This window comes from Thalia democratica, chromosome 1 (genome assembly GCF_965202585.1).
Source record: "Thalia democratica chromosome 1, ktThaDemo2.hap1.1, whole genome shotgun sequence".
Classification (NCBI taxonomy): domain Eukaryota; kingdom Metazoa; phylum Chordata; class Thaliacea; order Salpida; family Salpidae; genus Thalia; species Thalia democratica.
The window spans coordinates 40188203-40206932 of record NC_139165.1 but is presented as its reverse complement, the minus strand read 5'-3'; the positions used below and the strand labels follow the sequence as shown (position 1 = coordinate 40206932).

The following is an 18730-nucleotide window of genomic DNA, read 5'->3' as shown; positions in this document are numbered from 1 at the left end:
CCTTGGTGCAAAATTGTCTTCATGCAATTTTGTCTTTTCGTGCAAAAGTAGTATTTTTGTACAATTTTTTGCACTCGTGCAATTTTGACCCTTAAAAAATATGCTTAGCATAGAATAAAAAAAGAAACTTAACTTAAACTGTCACTTAATAAACTTTAATCACTTAACTTTAACAATTTTGCACCAAGGGTCGAAGTTTAGATCTATCATAGTCCTATAAGAAAAAAAAAAAGATTCAAAGAGTGACCAAACTTTTTGAAGTAGAAAATAATAATTAATAAAAACGTAGTTTTAAATTAGTTTTTGTATTACTGAATCTACCAAAGCAAAAAACCTGAAAATTTTAAAGTGCTTAGTTTTAATTTTCTATCCTTATTTTGTAATTTGTTTTAAAGATTATTTTATATTATTATTTTAATTATTTTGTCATAAGTGCAAGACTGTTTTGTAGGTAGTACCTACTGGGAACTGCTTACAAGTAAAAAGCCTTTTTAGCTAAAAGGCATTTTAGTTTTATCATCTCATTTCTCTGTTTACTTACATGTAATTTCTTAAACACCCTCACACTGAAGTAAGTACACAAAATGTACATAATTTTAAAAGTGCTGTATATAGTGGTTTAAATGTAAAATTTGCATAATTTTTTATAAAAAAATTCAAACTTGAATAATGTAGTATAATACAGTCAAGATGCTATTTAGAAAGATATGTTAGTCTACATAAGGTATTTTGATTGTCTAGGTAGATGGTGAGAAGCATATTTTATTGCTTTTCTCTGCTAATGATGACACTCTTTTTTTCAGATTTAGAATGCAAATTTTTGTGAAAACTTTAACTGGCAAGACCATTACTCTTGAGGTAAGTATAAGAATTAGTTGAAAGCTTAAAAGTATTCTTGTTCATATTTTGCCATCTAAAAATTAATTTTTATAATATTTAGTTTTAAGTATTGTAAGTATAATTAAAATAAGAATAAATCTGTTTTAGATGAATATTTTTGTAACTTTTTACTTTCAAATGTATTTTCTGTGCACAATGATGACCATTACTTAGGACACCTAACTAGAGTGTGACAGCTCAATGCTTAAAAACCAAGTTATTTCCATACTGAGTGCACATTAAATTATAAGCAATTAAATTAATTTTTACAACAAAGTATTATTTGTTTTAATTTTTTCAGGTTGAGGCCTCAGACACCATTGAAAATGTCAAAGCCAAGATCCAAGACAAAGAAGGTTAGCATTTATTTATTAATATTTTCTATATGCCACTTAAATATATAGCTTTTAAGGTGGTTCTAAATATTGGTGGTATTGAAATACTATCTAATTATTACTTATAAAATCCAACTATAATTTTATCTATTAAGTGGTTATTAATGTTAGTGATTGAAATTAAAATTTTGAAATGTCAGTTTTGAATGGTTCAATATAGAAATGAGCAATAATAATTATCAGTACACAATTTCAGATATAAGACTATAGTCATGTTTATTTTACATTAGTTTTATCATTAGTTTTATATATCAAAAAATCATTCTTGTTTATGGAAGATGGTAGTTATCTCAAAAGAATTACTTTTTCTTTGTTAAAATTAAAGTTTAAAACATAGTAAGCCATTTTACCACATAATATTATATACATTTTGGTTTTATTTTAATGTTATTCTAATGTATATGAAGGATTTTTCTATTTTATTTTTATACTTAAATTTGAGCGAATTCATTAGTCAGAAAAGTAATTTTTATGAAATTGGTTTCATTACTGAGTATAATTTTTCTTAAATCAATTATCCCTAGTTCTATTTTTATTATCATTAGGTGTTTAACTTGAAAATTTTAGTTATTAAAGATATATTAAAGAAATAATTTTCATGGTAACTTTATTTATTATTAGAAATTAACTATCTAATTAACATATTATAAATGATTTGGTATATATATAAATAGTAATTAGAAGTGGTTGTACCCACATAAAATTTAAGATAGTTTAATACCAATAAATGTGCAGGCTTCTGTTTTAAGACCATAGGGGGATAAGTTTATGTTTTTTGAAATTGATCTTATTTTATATAGTTGTTTATTTTTAATTTCAAGTTGCTTTTTATTGGTTTAGAAAATACAAATAATTCTCTATAATCTGACCAGTCAAAGTTTGGCCCGTATAATAGGTTTCCTATGGTAAGGATGTTGCACCCCCCTATGGCCTTGATGTAGCCAAATGTTCCATATTATTTACTAAGCAAAGAATTGTAATTTTAGAGGAACATGTAGCTCTAAATCTTTGGCACCAATAAAGTTTAAAGTATATTTTAAGGTATTTATCTAAAAATTCTCCACAACTTACTAGTTTGTATATCTAACAGTTACTGTCAGGCATAACGGATTCCAATTTTACTTGTATGTGTAAATATTGGCCAGAATTATGCAAAATTAATTTAAGCTACAGAACCATTGAGTGATATATTATATGTGTCATATTCTTACTGATATGTAGCCTACATTCTATCAATTTAATCTAAATAAATCTTCAGTTAATTAAGATCTGGTTACTCAATTTTCACAAGCTTAGCAAACTTTTAACTTAATATTTTTTATTAGAAAACATATTAGAAATAAACTGTTTTTGTATACAATCCTACTTAAGTGGGTTCTAAAAATTAAGATACCTAGCTGAAACTTAAAAATTAATTTTATAATTATCATATATTAGTTGCTGTTGGCGGCATGTGGATTATTTACCATTAAAATCTAAATACCTAATCAATTCTATTGTAATTAAATACTTACTTAATTTAGCTTTGAGCTATTAATAACATAACAATTGAACTATTTTGTCCATGTTTTTGAAATTATTTGACTAAAAAAAACATGTATTAATATTTTGATGAATGTTATAAAATAGCTATAATACATACAAATCCAAGTATAGGTTTTATTTCTGCAATATGCAGGATTTCTATTTACTCCAGCTATTTTTTTTTTTAATTATAGGCTGACTGAATTGTTGACATTTTTCTTAAATATTATGCAATCTTTTCATGACTTTGAATCCTCAATTTAAGAAAATATTTGGATTAATCTTTTTGTTATGTTGCGTCTTTAAGGAATTTAAGTTAATTTCATTGTGGTTATTACATTTTTAATCATTTAAGTTATTTTTCTAGTTATTTTTTTTATAAACTTGCATAGCTTGTTAATACTAAGGCTGGGTTTATGTCTCAAAATGTAGGAAAACTTAATTTGTTTTCAAATGTAATATTAAGAATCAATACTTAACAAAAATAAAGCGATCAATAGCAATGTTTTTCAATAGCATTCAATAGCAAGAAGATCATTAATTATTATTATTAATTCACCACAGGTATCCCACCAGACCAGCAGCGTTTGATCTTCGCCGGCAAGCAGCTTGAAGATGGCAGGACCTTGTCAGACTACAACATCCAGAAGGAGTCCACCCTTCACTTGGTGCTGAGACTGAGGGGAGGCGGTAAGAAGAGGAAGAAGAAGAACTACACCACCCCCAAGAAGATCAAGCACAAGCACACCAAGGTCAAGCTGGCCACTTTGAGATTCTACAAGGTACATTGTTTATCTCCACATTAAAAAAAGTTTTCACACTGAAATTCAGATGTCAAAACTATTTTTGTTCTGCAAATTTATACAGTATTTGTTCTTGTAACTAAAATGACCAATGATGTTTAACAAATGTCTGACACGAAGCAATTAAATTTTTGCTCATGAGCTTAAAATGCTTTCTGAGGTTATTTAAGTTATCTGAACTAATTTGTTTGATTGAATTAGCACATCTTAAATTTTATTATGTAATACCTTTTTACAATATGTTCATAGTTAACTTTTTGACATTTGTTGTTTATCTGATACCTGTTTATTTTGTTTTATTTTCATACTTGTAAAACTTAATTAATTGTATTTTCTTTCAATTTGACTAGGATGAAGAATAATTAACAATAATTTGTTATACATTTCCAGCTATGAAAAGATATGTATGAGTATTATTTCTTAATTAATGCTAATAGTTATTAACTTAGTAAAACAAATAAGATTTTAATAAATCAAAACATTTGTTTTGAAATAATATTTCTATAATTTAAGTATATTCATTTTTTATCATTTATATTGCTAAAACTTTGTACTACAATGATATTTTTTAGCTAAAGACTGATAATGTTGTTAAATTGTCTGTATGTGGTTATTAAGCAATGCATAATAACTTAACTCGAACTATTCTGATAAAATTTAGCTGTTAGCATAAATAATTGTTAGCAAAAATTTAACTGTTTCATGATAAATTCGTTTATTTTAGTTTGATTGTATTGTCTTAAACAGTATAAAAAATACATATAGAAATTTGAAACATGCTTGTTACTGTGCTCTGTCTTACTGTAATATTATTAAAATATTATCTTTAATTTTTTTTTATTAAAATTGTTTTCTGCCTGATTCAAAGAATTATATTTCACTTGAGTTACTTAGGTTTGAAGTTAATTCTAAGGACTAATTTTTATAGATTAATGTGATCAGCTTTTTATAAGTAACTGCAATAAAGGTGATCAGGGCAAAATTGTTATACCTGAAAAGCAAATCTGACCTTGAAAATATTATAATAAATAGTAATGGTTTTCTATGGTTACCAGTCATTTGTTTGAGTTTTAATTATGTTGATTATTAGATAAATAAAATTCTCCATGTTAAACTCATGTTAAATCTTAACAATATTGCCAAATTAATACTTAGGTTGAAAAATAATTTTATATTGTTTTTATTGATTTTTCTTAGTTAAAATTTTATTCAACAAACTTCACAATCTAAGTAATGGAACAAAAATCGTTTCAATCCAATTGAGTTTTTTAGAAATATTGCCAACCTACTAAACCTATAATCATTCACACAGGTGGAGGAGAACGGCAAGATCAACCGCCTCAGGCGTGAGTGCCCGCTTCCCGAATGCGGCGCCGGCGTGTTCATGGCCTCGCACTTCGACAGGCAGTACTGCGGAAAGTGCGGGCTCACCTACGTGTTCGAGGGCGAAAAATCCGCTTAAATTTATTATTTGTTTGTAGACAATAAAATTTAGTCTGATATTTGTATGCTTTTTTAATAAACCTTAGATAAATGATAGATGGTTGATACATTCAGTAGAAATAGATAATCATTTCTAAAGATAATATTGTGGTATTAGTAGGGTAAAACTAACATAATAATTAATCTCTAACTGTTTATAGATATAAATTTAGTCTTATCGACGTTTCGTAAACATCTGTTAAGTTTCAAATTTTAGCCTTGATATGTGAATTTAGATCAGGGTTTCCCAAAGTGGGCCAAGTGGCCCCCTAGGGGGTCATGACAGATACTCAGGGGGCCATGAGCAGCAAAGGGGGAAGAGGGGGGGCCATGAGCAGTAAAGGAGCCACAGGGGGGCCATGAGGCCATAACTTGAAACTTACACTAGACATTCTTGAGTTGCAGATGAAGAGAAAAAAAAAAGGTCTTATGTGTATCTTATGGCAGTTTTGAAACTTACACTAGATATTCTCGAGTTTCAGATGAAGAGCAAAAAAAAAAAAAAGGTCTTATGTGTATTTTATAGTAGTTTATGAGTAATCTATATGTTGAAGGGGCCACTACTTTTTCAAACTCTTTAAAAGGGGCCATTAGCAAAAAAGTTTGGGAAACCCTGATTTAGATGGTAATTTGTAGGTGGAGGGTTGAAATAAGTGATCAAATATCTTATTGAGATAATCAGTATTATGGGTATTATCATAAAAATTGAATATAATTAATAACAAGTAAAATGGATTATTTATAACCTCGTTTGATCTACATTTCTAGTTAAATTATTTTTTTTAAACTTAAGACTAATTGATTTGACCAGCTAGATAATTACACATTTATTTCTACTAAGATATAATTTACATCGATTTACTCTGAAGCAATATAAATATAACAGATTCTATTTTATACTTTTTCTTATAGCGTCAGCTGCTACTGGTTTAGATAACTTGATTTTCCAACACTTGGTGGTTTATAATGATTCAGATTTCAACCTGCTTAGTATTTGCCAAAAGTCAGCAAAAGGAATTTTTTCTCTGTTCAAAACAGCTTAAGTTAAAACTGCTTTTTTTGGATTATTTTTGTAGAAGGGAAAGTCAAGAACGAGCATAAAGTTAATTTCACAGGCAAATTTTTCATAAGATTTAAAAGTCAATTATTTTCCTTATCTTAAAAGCTATATAAAATTTTTATTTTAGAGAACACACTTTTGTCTTTAATTTGAAAAAAAAGGTTTAGGGTTTGAATTATTTTATGGGGTCCCTCCAAAAATAAAGGTTTTTTTTTCATTATTATGGTATTTAAACCAAAAATAAATATTATTTTTTCCCTTAATAAGCATGTTATTTAAACTATTAGATGTTTATTTTAGAGATAATGTTAATATCTTTTACAATATGGCCCCAAAGCAAAATGATGTATATTACACTATCATTTGCCTTGGCCATTCCTAGATAAAAATTTGATAAAAGGAAAAAAAAAAACTACTAAAATAGTTGAATTAAATTTATTGTAATTCACATTCTTATTAATTTTTTTTCTTTTTATCAATATTTTATGGTTAACCTGGTGCACGAAAAACCCCTTTGGTGTAGCATCGAAATTAGTTTATATTGATTTACACAGAAAATTTAGATTAGATTTGAAATTGGGTTTTGTGATTGTTATAAATAACGCTATAGTATGAGGTTTAATTTCACGGGCAGAAATTAACCCGCCAACAGAAACTACCGGTCAACATCGTATCTTTGACGTTGAAAAATAGTTGTTGCAACTACTAACTACAATTATTAATAACAAATTATTTAAAGTGTACTCCTAGTACGACTTTATTTTAAATAAAAACTTCTAAAATAACAACATTAAAGCATACTTTAACTAGTCCGACCCATGAAAGACGTTTTATGTTTAATATGCAGACTATAATATTGCCCATTTATATAATTATCAAATGTCGCTTATTTTATTTTTTATCTAGACAAAACAATTATTTGGGCCGTAATTTAAATAAAACTTTGATTTACGAAATTATCTTAGAGTTCGTAAGAACTAATCTTATCAAAGAAAACTTAAATATACAACTTGGATTAGAGTATCATTTATTATATATTTAAATTGCATTTAATTTAATAATTTATATGTTTAGACTAAAGTTTTTATACGTCTACAAGTATAGCTTTTGATCTTGCCTGTCTACCCTTAAAGCATTATCAAACTTAAATAAATTAAAAGATTCGAGAGTGAGAGCTCCTCTGCAACATGGACACTCTTTTTTTGCACTAACTAAAATAAAATCAGCACATTTACAACACAACGGATGCCCACAAGTTGGAACGACAATGTGATAGTTTTCATCAATGATCTCTTTGTAGTTACTAAGACACACTGAGCATTTGTTTTCTTTAAAACTTTTCAAAATTTCACTTTCTTTGTCAAGAGCTGACAACTTAAGTTGCAACTCAGACTGATTAACATAATTTTCCCCTGTTGCTTCGTTCTGATTCGTTTTACACGATCTGTGTGGTTCGGAAAGTTCTTTTGGCGTCACTGGTATTTCAACCGATTGATGAATGTTGTTTTGATTGTTTTCTCCCAACTGATTGATAACTCTGATTATTTCTTGCTTCATGTGTTCCAAGCCGAAACTATGTAGGAAGTCAAAGTCATATTCTTCTTCTTTGAAAATGGTTTCTTCATTGGACATGTACCAACTGGTATTTTTAAAACAAGCCAAGCCGTCCGCTTTTACTATTTTAGTTTCTAGACATACATTTGAATTGTTTAATCTAGTTCTAATGATTAGGATTGATTTATATAACATTTTTATCTTTGTATTCCAATGAAAGTCTTTCTGTTATATTTTTGTACTATTTTACAAATTTAAGTATTAGCTTTATGTCGTTACAAGTATATTATAAAAAACAAACCCATAAGAAAGTTTTAAACTCCCAAAAAGTAAAAGTAGGTTTAAAATCGCAATTGCCTATTAAAATACTAATGATATAACCTTATATATACCAAAACTATTTGATAACTAAATTTTAATTTCTTGCTACTTGACAAAATTTTTTTTAAAAGTATAAAAATTATTTTTACTTAAAGTAAAATCTTTGAGTTCTACCCTACTGAGTTTTAAGCTAAAACTTATGAAGCTTATACAATTCAATAAAAAGGTTATAATTAAAAACTAATATAGTTTTTTGTGAAAATATTCTAACAGTTTTTTCCTTTATTTATTTTTATTAATTTTGATAATTAAAAATTCGATAGTTTTATTTGTTTTATATAAGTATTGAATGCTTAGTATCTAAACATATATTGTTATAAAGTTTGTTTGTAGCAGCTGAATATTAGTATATACTTAAATACTGAGTTTAATCTGAAAGATATAAACTAACTGTTAAACTAGAAACTAGCTTCGTTATTTAAGAATAAGTAAGGACGAAAGTAAGGTTAGATAAAAAAAAAACTATGTTTAATTACATTTTTTTTAATAAGTAATGCATTTTTATTTTTAATCTAAAAGGTCATTAAGTATACAATTTCTGTCATGATAATTTAAACATTTGTATTAAAAATAATATTCAAAACGTCAAACTAATTTTGGGTAAGTTGGGTTAGAATAAAAATTTGTTTTAAAAATAACATTTTAGTACAAAATTGTATGGCAGTACAAATAAGTAACTTTCGCTTGCAAAACTTTTTTAAATTGTTACATTTAATAAAAAAATTATATTTTTTAATTATCTAAAAACAAATATTACATAAGTTATTGACTTGGTTTCAAAGACCGAACTGTGTTTATTTAATGAAGTTTTTCAAAGACAGAGTATTTATAGTCAAATTTTAATAGGTAATAAATATATAATAATAAAACTTACTAGAACAATAAGTTAAACAATAACATTTACTTATAACTAACAAAGTTTGCTTAAAGGTAAACTAAACTTTTTTGTTTACTAATTAACAAGATTTTTTTTTGTAGCTAACAGTATTATGAACAAACAAATGTTAGACTAATTATTTGAAAATTGTAATAAATTTGCTAAAAGTTAAATTTTAGTGAATAATTTTTTTATATATCTTCAAAACCAACCGTAAAGCAAAACATGTTTCCGTTTTAGTTTATTCAAAACTCTTTAAAAACTCGATTTCAAAAACACCACATAAAGTATGTATTGATATAGATCAGGGTTTCCCAAACTTTTTTTCAAAATTTCCTCTTTAAAAAAAATTAAATAAGCTATGACCCCAAGTGATTTCTTTTATTTTTTTGCTCTTCATACGCAACTCAAGAATATTTAGTGTAAGATTCAAATTATGATTTCGTGGCTCCTTTACTGTCCATGACCCATTCCCTTTTGGCCTCTTTGCTGCTCATGATCCCCTAAATATCTGTCATGACCCACTTTGGGAAATATATATATTGATATATATAGATAGAGTACCATAATAAAATGTTTAAACAATTCGAATTTGAGAGAAAATAATCTATTTAAAGGTAATTTTCATTAAATTAAAAACTATAAAATAATAATGTAAAACTATGATTTACAAACTTAGTTGAAAATAACTTTTAAAATAGTGTAAAAATGAAATTTTAACCGAATATTTTATTCCTAGTTGTGAGAACTAACATTGATTCGATAAACTTAGCTAGTGTAAGCTCATTGTATTGTTGATTGCAATAATTGCACATTTATAAAGTATTTGTCTCTCAAGAAGCATAGTAATCCGTGAAATGCATACAACTTAAATTTGAAATAATAAGTTCTGCAGATAATTATGAAACAGACAGTCATGGAAGAAAAACCAAAAGTTTTGAAGATGAAATTTATCATTATTTTTGTGATGAAAACCTTGTAGTACCTAAATAATTTATAGAATTATTTCTCTAGAAGAAAGAAATGTACTTTAAAAACACTTAGTTTATTTAGCTTTATATGCAAAATTATACGACTTTGATTTTTTTAAAACTAAGTTGTTATGGCTAAAGTAACTTTTTTCAACTAAGAACTATAAGTTGGGAATAAGCTATTTTTAAGGTGTTAATAGTGAATAAAAGATAAAACTTACAAAAAATTTTATTATTTAGATTTACTGGTAATGAAAATTAACTCTTATGATAAAACCTTTAAGTTTTTTCCTCTTGTACTTTTGTAGTATGCTTATTTAACTAGCTAATTAAAAAAAAAAAACTTTTATACGAACTAATTTTGAACCCAAAAAAGAAATTTATACATGCTTTATTATATATTACAGATTCAGAAGTTGGCAGGCATTTGGTAGTTTCAGAATAAATTTACAAAAAAAACTTTTGTGGAAGGCAGTTTTAGATTTTACTTTTAATAGCATAGCCCGTGATATTAAGTATTATTTTAAAAACTTCCTGGGACATTTTTGCTTTTCATTATTAACCCCAGAATATCTTATGTAAGTTTAAAAACTTTGCGACTTCACTTTTTGCGGGCATTCTCTTCAGAAATGATACATTAAAATACTAATTGCTTCTTTTTTTCATCATAGTAAAAATAGAAAGTTTACTTTGTCTGGTATATTAGTATTTGGCTATTGTTTAGCGAGTTTTGTCTATTTAAAATTGGAAAGATCAAGTCTAGTTACTGTTTGCTGTCTTATTATTATTGTTTTATTACAAGTGTAATAAAACCATTTGTACCAAGTAAGGGTTTTCTAATCGACTTGCCTTGTATTTTATGAGTGTTTAAATCTAATGCAGTTTATCTGGCTGTTTCTTACTTGGTACTTATTTAACAGTATTCCTATTTCAATTAAAAATTATAATTACAGTTAGTTACTGTTTGTTAAAAAACTACCTTTTTTATTTTGGAGTTAACATACCATTTTATACAAATTAAATTTCAGTTATTGACAGTGTCTACTTGTAGATTTTTAAAGTTGTTTTTTTTTACTATACTATCAACTAAATGTTATTTAATTTCGAAATTTTATGAATTTTGAAAAAAGTCTGGAAAAATTTTGAAAAAAGTGTTTTATTGCTTTAATTTTGTACTTAGATTTATATTTTAGAAGTCTTAAGATCAGTTTAAACAGATTTATTAATAAAATTTTAGTTATGTAGAAATGAGTTTTTGTTAATCAAATAATGTACAAAAATTAAACTTTTACAAATTAGTTCCAGTCGCATAGTTTAAGTGGAATTGATTTTTTTACAGAATCTTTTGTAGTGTAGAATTGAAATACTAGACCTAATAATTTCATAATGATAAAATATGGAAGGTGAGAAAGCGCCAAGGTGTTATTTGAAGAAGAACCATCGGTTGTGTACATATTGGTTCGACAAGAGGTCATTTAAAAAATAGGTACACCGGGCATAAGTATACTTTTAAGCATGTAAATAAAAAGAATAGCACAAGATTCTCAGATTTCGTTTGGCAGTATTTTGACAGGTATGGAACTAAACCAGAAAAAAATGGAACATCCTTCACCACTCCAACAATAACATCAGTAGCGCGAGTAAGATCTGCCAAATATGCAACCTTGAACGAATGGCAATTTTAGCAGAAGATAGTAAACAATTACTAAATAAAAGAAATGATATTTCAAACAACTGTGTACACAACCGACGGTTCTTCAAATAACACCTTAACGCTTTCTCACCTTCCATATTTTTCATTCACCTTTCATATAAACACACACATTCACTTAATATATATTAATATAATTATATATCCTAAGTAAAACGTAGTTCTATTCATTTATTATTTATATATTTATTTCACATATGTCACTTTCTATTCTCCGACATGTCATAAATTCACTTCACCCTCCGACTATAATTCTTCACATCTTTATGTGTTAAGTTCCAAGTTTAATTGGAAGCCTGTATTCAAATCACAGATAAACCGTGATTTTTTACCTACTACGCCCAATAGAGCTAGAGGTTTTTACTGCAGGTTTATACATAGCATATGACCACCTGGTTGTCATATTACCACCCACATTTTAACTTTCATATATAACACAATTTAACTATTAAATACTTAAAATATCTGTATGGAATCTTTAATTTAAACACTCGACTGCTACTTTAGAAAACAACAATCAATTATTTTAATAGTTGTTATATACAATATGTATGTAATTTAAGTAATTATGTTTTTATGTATGTCGCTGTTAAACTTTACAAATTAATTATTGGATGTATTTTGTTCAATCATTGACAACGGTAAAATAAATTTGAATCAGTTATTATTTTATTAAAGTAAGTGGTTTGTTTATACTATTATTGTTGTTTTGTTGTGTATTTTAGTTTACTTTATTTAATTTAGACTTCATAATTACAAATATTATACAGTTTTATAACAGTCGGATTTGACATTAAGTATTTTACCTATTATTAACTGTTAACCTGTAAAAATTTGTAGAAATTGTTATATTTTATTTTTAATGAAAACATGTATAAACCTACTATATTCTATGCTTCTATTCTTACATTACAGTAATAATTTTTTTACAGAACCCAGTTGAAGTGTGTTGATTCGTTAATACACAGAAACATATTTTGGTACAATGAAGGAAGATTACTGTATAATTTGTTTTTATTTATTTATTTAAATTTTAGCTGAAAACTCTACCGCGGGCCGCAATCTTCTGACTGCTGAATAAAAGCTTTAATTTTCACTAAAAGAGCTTGCCAGTTCAACTTAATAAATCTGGAAATTTTTGACCTCAGATAAAAGATAATAAAATTAAAACACTTGTAATATTTTTGTAACAGTTGTTTTTATTTATTATAATGCAATTGTTCTATTTTATTTCCAACTTTTTATACTAATCATTCTTACTATAAATTTGAATAATTGAAAACAACACTAAACAGTAAACACGTAATGTTATATTAATTAAGTTACTTTTTATTAAACATAACAAAGAATAAAATGTATGTTACTGTTTTATTATTCAACAAACAAAATTTTTGACTTCAACTTTTAGTACCATATTCTGTTTTCTATTGAAAGTTTATAAATATACTGTTTACTTAGCACACATTATTAGAATACGATGTTAATTTGATTAATGTTCTGTCTTGGCTACTGTCCGGGGTTTGTAATACTGGAGAGGTGGCAATTGTGGGGTGGTCTGGTTGTTGCCATAGTTACTGTTGCCATACTGTCCAGGGGCATCGTAGTACATGGGTGGGGGAACTTGGGGGTGTTCTGGTTGTTACTATAGTTACTGTTACCGTAGTTGTTAGTCGGTTTATTTAATTGTTTTAAAATAAAACATAATACCCCCCAAAAAATATACCAGACCGCAAGAAAACCAGAAAGGCCAAGATTTCGCCCCAATGTAAAATTTTTGCTGTTTGTTGTTTCATTATTTTCAGTTGCTGTTTCATAAGTTTCATGATAGATATCTGTTGAGCTTTTTTGACAACATATATGTGGAGCGCAACAGAATAGCTCATCTCCGCATTCGACTCCGCAATCATAAGATGAGTTCAAGCAAAAAAAATCGTTTTCCGCTCTCGTCTCATTCGTCTTGCAGTTGAAAGGTCTCGGGTTTGAAAAAATTTATTCAGGATTGCCGCTTAGAGCGCTTTGTGTTTTAAAAAGTAGCAAGAAAGTAACAATTCGAGTAATCAAAATTTTTATAATAGAAGTAAATTTTGTGTATTGGTAAATAAATGTGCAGATTTGTAATATCAGAAAATGTTAAGTAATATATGCATAATTACCTTAATTTCCATATAATGCATAAAATAGAAATATTTGTTTTCTTGGCAACTACAAAACTGTAACGCCAATTTTGCTCGTATTCTTTTTTCATTCATTGATAATATAGAAGAATATTTACTCTTATTCCTAACCCACTTTACCCAAATATGCTTTAAATTTAACCGAAAAAGAAAAAAAAGTTAAACAATAAGTAAAACATAAGCCAATTTAAAGCGACCTTAAATTTGCAGTCGACGCTATTCTTTTAGCTTAGGGATGAGCTGGGATATGTTATCATTTTAAAAAGCTTCTTTCACAACAATTCCTTACTAAACAATTAAAAATAAAATGAAGATAATAATCAAACCCAATAAAAAAATTCTCATAAGTATTGCTATAACTATTTTACTTCCAAACCACGGTGTAGGTTAATTTTTTTATCAATTACAAATACAGGGTTTTATAGTTATTCTCTATATTACAATTAAGGTTCATTGTTTATTATTGTTAGCGCGAAGCATTTCAACTTATTGATGACGGCCGTAGTGAATACTGTTTCACTGTTGCGGTAGCTCACAGTGCTTTGCATTTTAAAAAGAATTTCGAATAGGTGTCAGCTGCAGTTCTAAGGTCGCTTCTGATCGGTTAATATTTTACATATTTTTATTTTTAGTTTTAGTTAGTAAACCTTTTTTTAAAGGTTTGTTTTTTATACATTTAAGTATGTTGGGTTAGGGTATAGATTAAAAACTTTGGGTAAAGTGGGTTAGGGATAAGGGTATAGATGTTCTTAACATTCTGCTATATTATCACTCAACCTCATTTGCATGTTTTTGCATAATGATGAATGAAAAAATTCCAAAAACTTAAAACTGCAGCCTATCCTTTATAAGTTAGTAATTTTAGAGTATGCAAAATTGTAGCTTTGTATGTATTTTCGTTCATGAATAAGTTTCAAACAACTTTATAGATAAGCAACATTGTCATGTGTAGTTTACTATTTTTTTTATTTTCGATAGAAATAAAAAATTCTAACTAAATCAGATGGCACTAATACAGAGTGAACTATCATTAATATTATCAGTGAGAATATTAAATTCATAACGTTGTCCCTGATATAACTATTTTTTGTAAGTAATTATTTTACTTTACTGCAAAAATATTCTGTGCAGTGTTTTTTGGAATGAAAAATTGAAAAAGGTAAACTTAGAAGGGACGTATTTTAAATCAAAGGATAATTTTTTAAATCAAAATTTTGTATAAATTTTTAACTAATTCTTTAAGAATAGGATAAAATAAAACAACAATTAAATTTATTTTTTATAGTATAGTCGTACTAACATACTTGATGCAATGTTTTCAAAAGTATTTAATCATGTTTTTTTTCCAAAATATTTAATTTCAAGTTGATATTTTAAATGATAAAAAGATATCTAAAGAAGTTTAGCATGAATAAAATATAAAACATATTACTGTATGAAATAGTAGTTACATTTTACTCTTAAATAACAGTTATATAGTGTTTAATTTAGCTACTTTTTATAAGTTTATTAATGTATTTAATAATGAATGCTTATTTAGAATAGTATCACTGCTATAACTAAGAATTAAAAAAAACATAACTGTATATTACAACTGTAAATTAACTGTTTGCAAAACAGTTATGAAGTTTTTTACCTTTTTCTACTCTTGTGATGAACTTTTTTACTTAAATAAGAATTTTTACCATGCTTATAAATATATGCATAAATCATGCTAAATCACCAAATCGTTTAAGTTAATTACAAGTTTTGTTTTGCATAATTTCAAGCTATAAATTTAATATATAATTTTAATATGTTGCATACTCAACCTATCTTAAGACGTTTTAGATTGGGTTTTACGACTACAATTATCGTGCCAGGACGCATCTTTTACGTTAACTATATATGAAAAACAAAACAAAATGTTTTTTGATAAGAGCAAAGTTTGTAAAATAATTGTTTTTATACAAATTTGCTTTTGTAAAAAGATTTACTTTTTTTTTATTAAGTTCTTAATGTTCGAAAACTCAAGAACTTTTAAACTTATCCGGCCCGCGAAAACTTTTTTTGTTAAGTTTGACCTGTTGGCTAAAAATTTTTCCATCTATGCTTTAATCAAATACCACTTGTTTTTTTTAACACGTTAGGTTTTGACTTACAAACTTATTTAAGAATTTGTAACAAGTAATCTTATTAAGATAACCCAAATATAAAAGTTGGTTGAATAAGTAAATTATTACTAATTTTTACTCAAAATAAGTCGATTAAACAAATTACACATATAGACTTAGTTTTTTAATGTCTATAAGAATAGCTTTTGATCTTGTGTGTCTATCCCTAAATCTCTATGAAACTTCATTAAATTAAAAGATTCAAGTTTAACGACTTCTCTGCACTGTGGACACTCTTTCTTTGCACTAAACAAAATTCTATCACCACAGCTACAACACAACGGATGTCCGCAAGATGGAACGACTACATGAAATTTGTCATCAAGAATCTCTTTGTAGCTACTGAGGCAAACTGAGCATTTGTTTTCTTTAAATGGTTTTAACAACTCACTTTCTTCGTCTAGAGCTGACAACTTTTGTTGTAGCTCAGACTGATTAACATAATTTTCCCTTGTTGCTTCGTTCTGATTCGTTTTACACGATCTGTGTGGTTCGGAAAGTTCTCTTGGCGTCACGGGAATTTCAACAAATTGATGAATGTTGTTTCGATTGTTTTCTCTCAACTGTTTGATAACTCTGACCATTTCCTGTTTCATGTGTTCCAAGCCGAAACTATGTAGGAAGTCAAAGTCGTATTCTTGTTCTATGAAAATGATTTCTTCATCAGACATGTACCAACTAGTATTTTTGAAACAAGCCAAGCCGTCATCTTTGACTATATGAGTTTCTAAGCGTATACTTGAACTGTTTAAACTAGTTCTAATGATTAGGATTGATTTATATGACATTTTTTATCTTTGTATTATTATGAAATATTTTCTGTTATTAATGTTTTGTTTTACAATACAAACCCATATGAAAATTTTTAAACTTACAAAAGCGGAAAGATGCTTTTGAAACTGTAACATCATTAAAAAAAATATGCTTTAATATTATATTCCATAAAAATTTTATAACCATAGCTTTTTTTTTTGATATTTAAATAGCAACAAATTTACTAAGAAGAACAACTATTTTTGCTTTTAGTAAGAAATTCCTACGGAGCTTTGACTTTAAGGTCTTTTTTATTATAAGCTTTTGACGTATTTAAGTTATGTTGTTCAAAAACATTTTATGGTTAATTAAAAAAGACATAGGTTTTGATAAAAACATGTTTTTTAACTATTTTTTTCTTCACGAGGTTGCTTATTTGGATAATTATTAACAGTTTTTTAGAAGTTTTTAAAGTTTAAAACCTTGACTGTATACTCTTACAAAATTTGTAGCTGCTGAATATAAGTATACATTTTAGTACTCATTTTAATTCAATTGACTTTACAGCAAAAACAATAATACCTAAACAGATTAATTATTATAGTTATTTTGAATATTACTAAAGTTTGCAAAAGATGTATAAAATTTACTGCAAAATAATTAGTTTATGGTGTAATAAATCGTAACAATTAAAATAAAAAAGCAGAAAATCTAATTATGTATTTTATTATTTTGTAACAAATAGTGCTTTTTTGTTTAATAAGTTATTAATGTATACAATCTTTATCATAATAGTTTAAACATGTAACAAATAAAATTAAAAGACTTATATTTTAAGTTTAAAACAAAACTTATATTTGAATCCAAAGACAAAACTATGTTTGTTTAATAAAGTTTTTGAAGGACAGAGTATTTAAAGTCAAATTTTAACAGATAATGTATACATAATAATAAAATTAACTTGAATAATGAGTTTTATAATAACATTTATTCATAACTAACCAAATTTGCTTAAGTTTAACTATATTCTTTAGTTCACTAATTACCAAGAAAGTTTTTTATTCTAATACTTCAAACAAACAATGTTAGACTAATTACTTAAAAGTTGTAACATCTTTGCTAAAAGTTAAATTTTAGTAAATAGCTTCCTATTATGTAATAAAAACCAGCCGTAAAACTAAATACGTTCAAAAACTAATTTTAGTCAAAATGCTTTAAGTACTTAATATCAGGAACAACAATTAATAAAAAAAGTTTACTTAAAACTTGATTTTATGATAAAATTAAACTTTTAAAAAAGTATTTTGCAAATATAGTTGGTTGCAACACTTTGATTTAGCTAAGTTCAACCTTTTTAACTTAGTAAAGTTAAGAATTTAATCAAGTAAAGTCTTTTATTTCAATAAACTTACGTAATGAATGAACTAAAAAAATTTAGGAAATCAAATATATATTTTTTGGTCTTAAAGTTATATAAATTACTGGTGTAAAAACTGTATAAAACTCTAGCTTAAAGTTTAATCAATTTTTTAGCAAAAATAATATAAAATCTAATTTTTTATAGTTACTAAAAAAACCTCATTAGTAAGAGAAACATAACGCATTGAAAAAGTTATCTCTGAAATTAAGTAACTTTGTGAACTCGTAGTACAACAGAACTTAATAAAAATAAATGTCCAACAACTTTTAGTACTGTTTACAAAAACCAGTACAAGTAAAGTATTATTCACTTTTTTAAAATTAGAGATTGTTAGTTATCTGAATTAAACTAAAATTTAACTTGTAAATTTATCAAAAAAATTTATATAAAGAAAAGTTTGACCATTTTTTAAATACATAGCAATTGATATTTAAGTTATATAAAATCTTATTCCCAAACTCATTTTACCATAAAACTTTTTTTTGTTCTAGTTTTTAAACTTTGATCAAGTACAATGAACTATACACCTTGTAGGTTATATAAAACCAGACTCCCACGCTCATTCAAAAGTTGTCCTACAAAGGAGCTAAAGG

General features: G+C 26.5%; 1 protein-coding gene across 1 annotated transcript; it reads left to right on the top strand.

The window, feature by feature from the left end:
• Positions 1-553: 553 nt before the first annotated feature.
• LOC145849289 (ubiquitin-ribosomal protein eS31 fusion protein-like) lies at positions 554-5105 on the top strand. Its single transcript, XM_082954453.1, has 5 exons — positions 554-571; positions 804-858; positions 1181-1235; positions 3363-3580; positions 4914-5105. The coding sequence occupies exons 2-5, from the start codon at positions 811-813 to the stop codon at positions 5061-5063; spliced, it is 471 nt and encodes a 156-aa protein (XP_082810579.1). The 5' UTR covers positions 554-571; positions 804-810; the 3' UTR covers positions 5064-5105.
• Positions 5106-18730: the final 13625 nt, after the last annotated feature.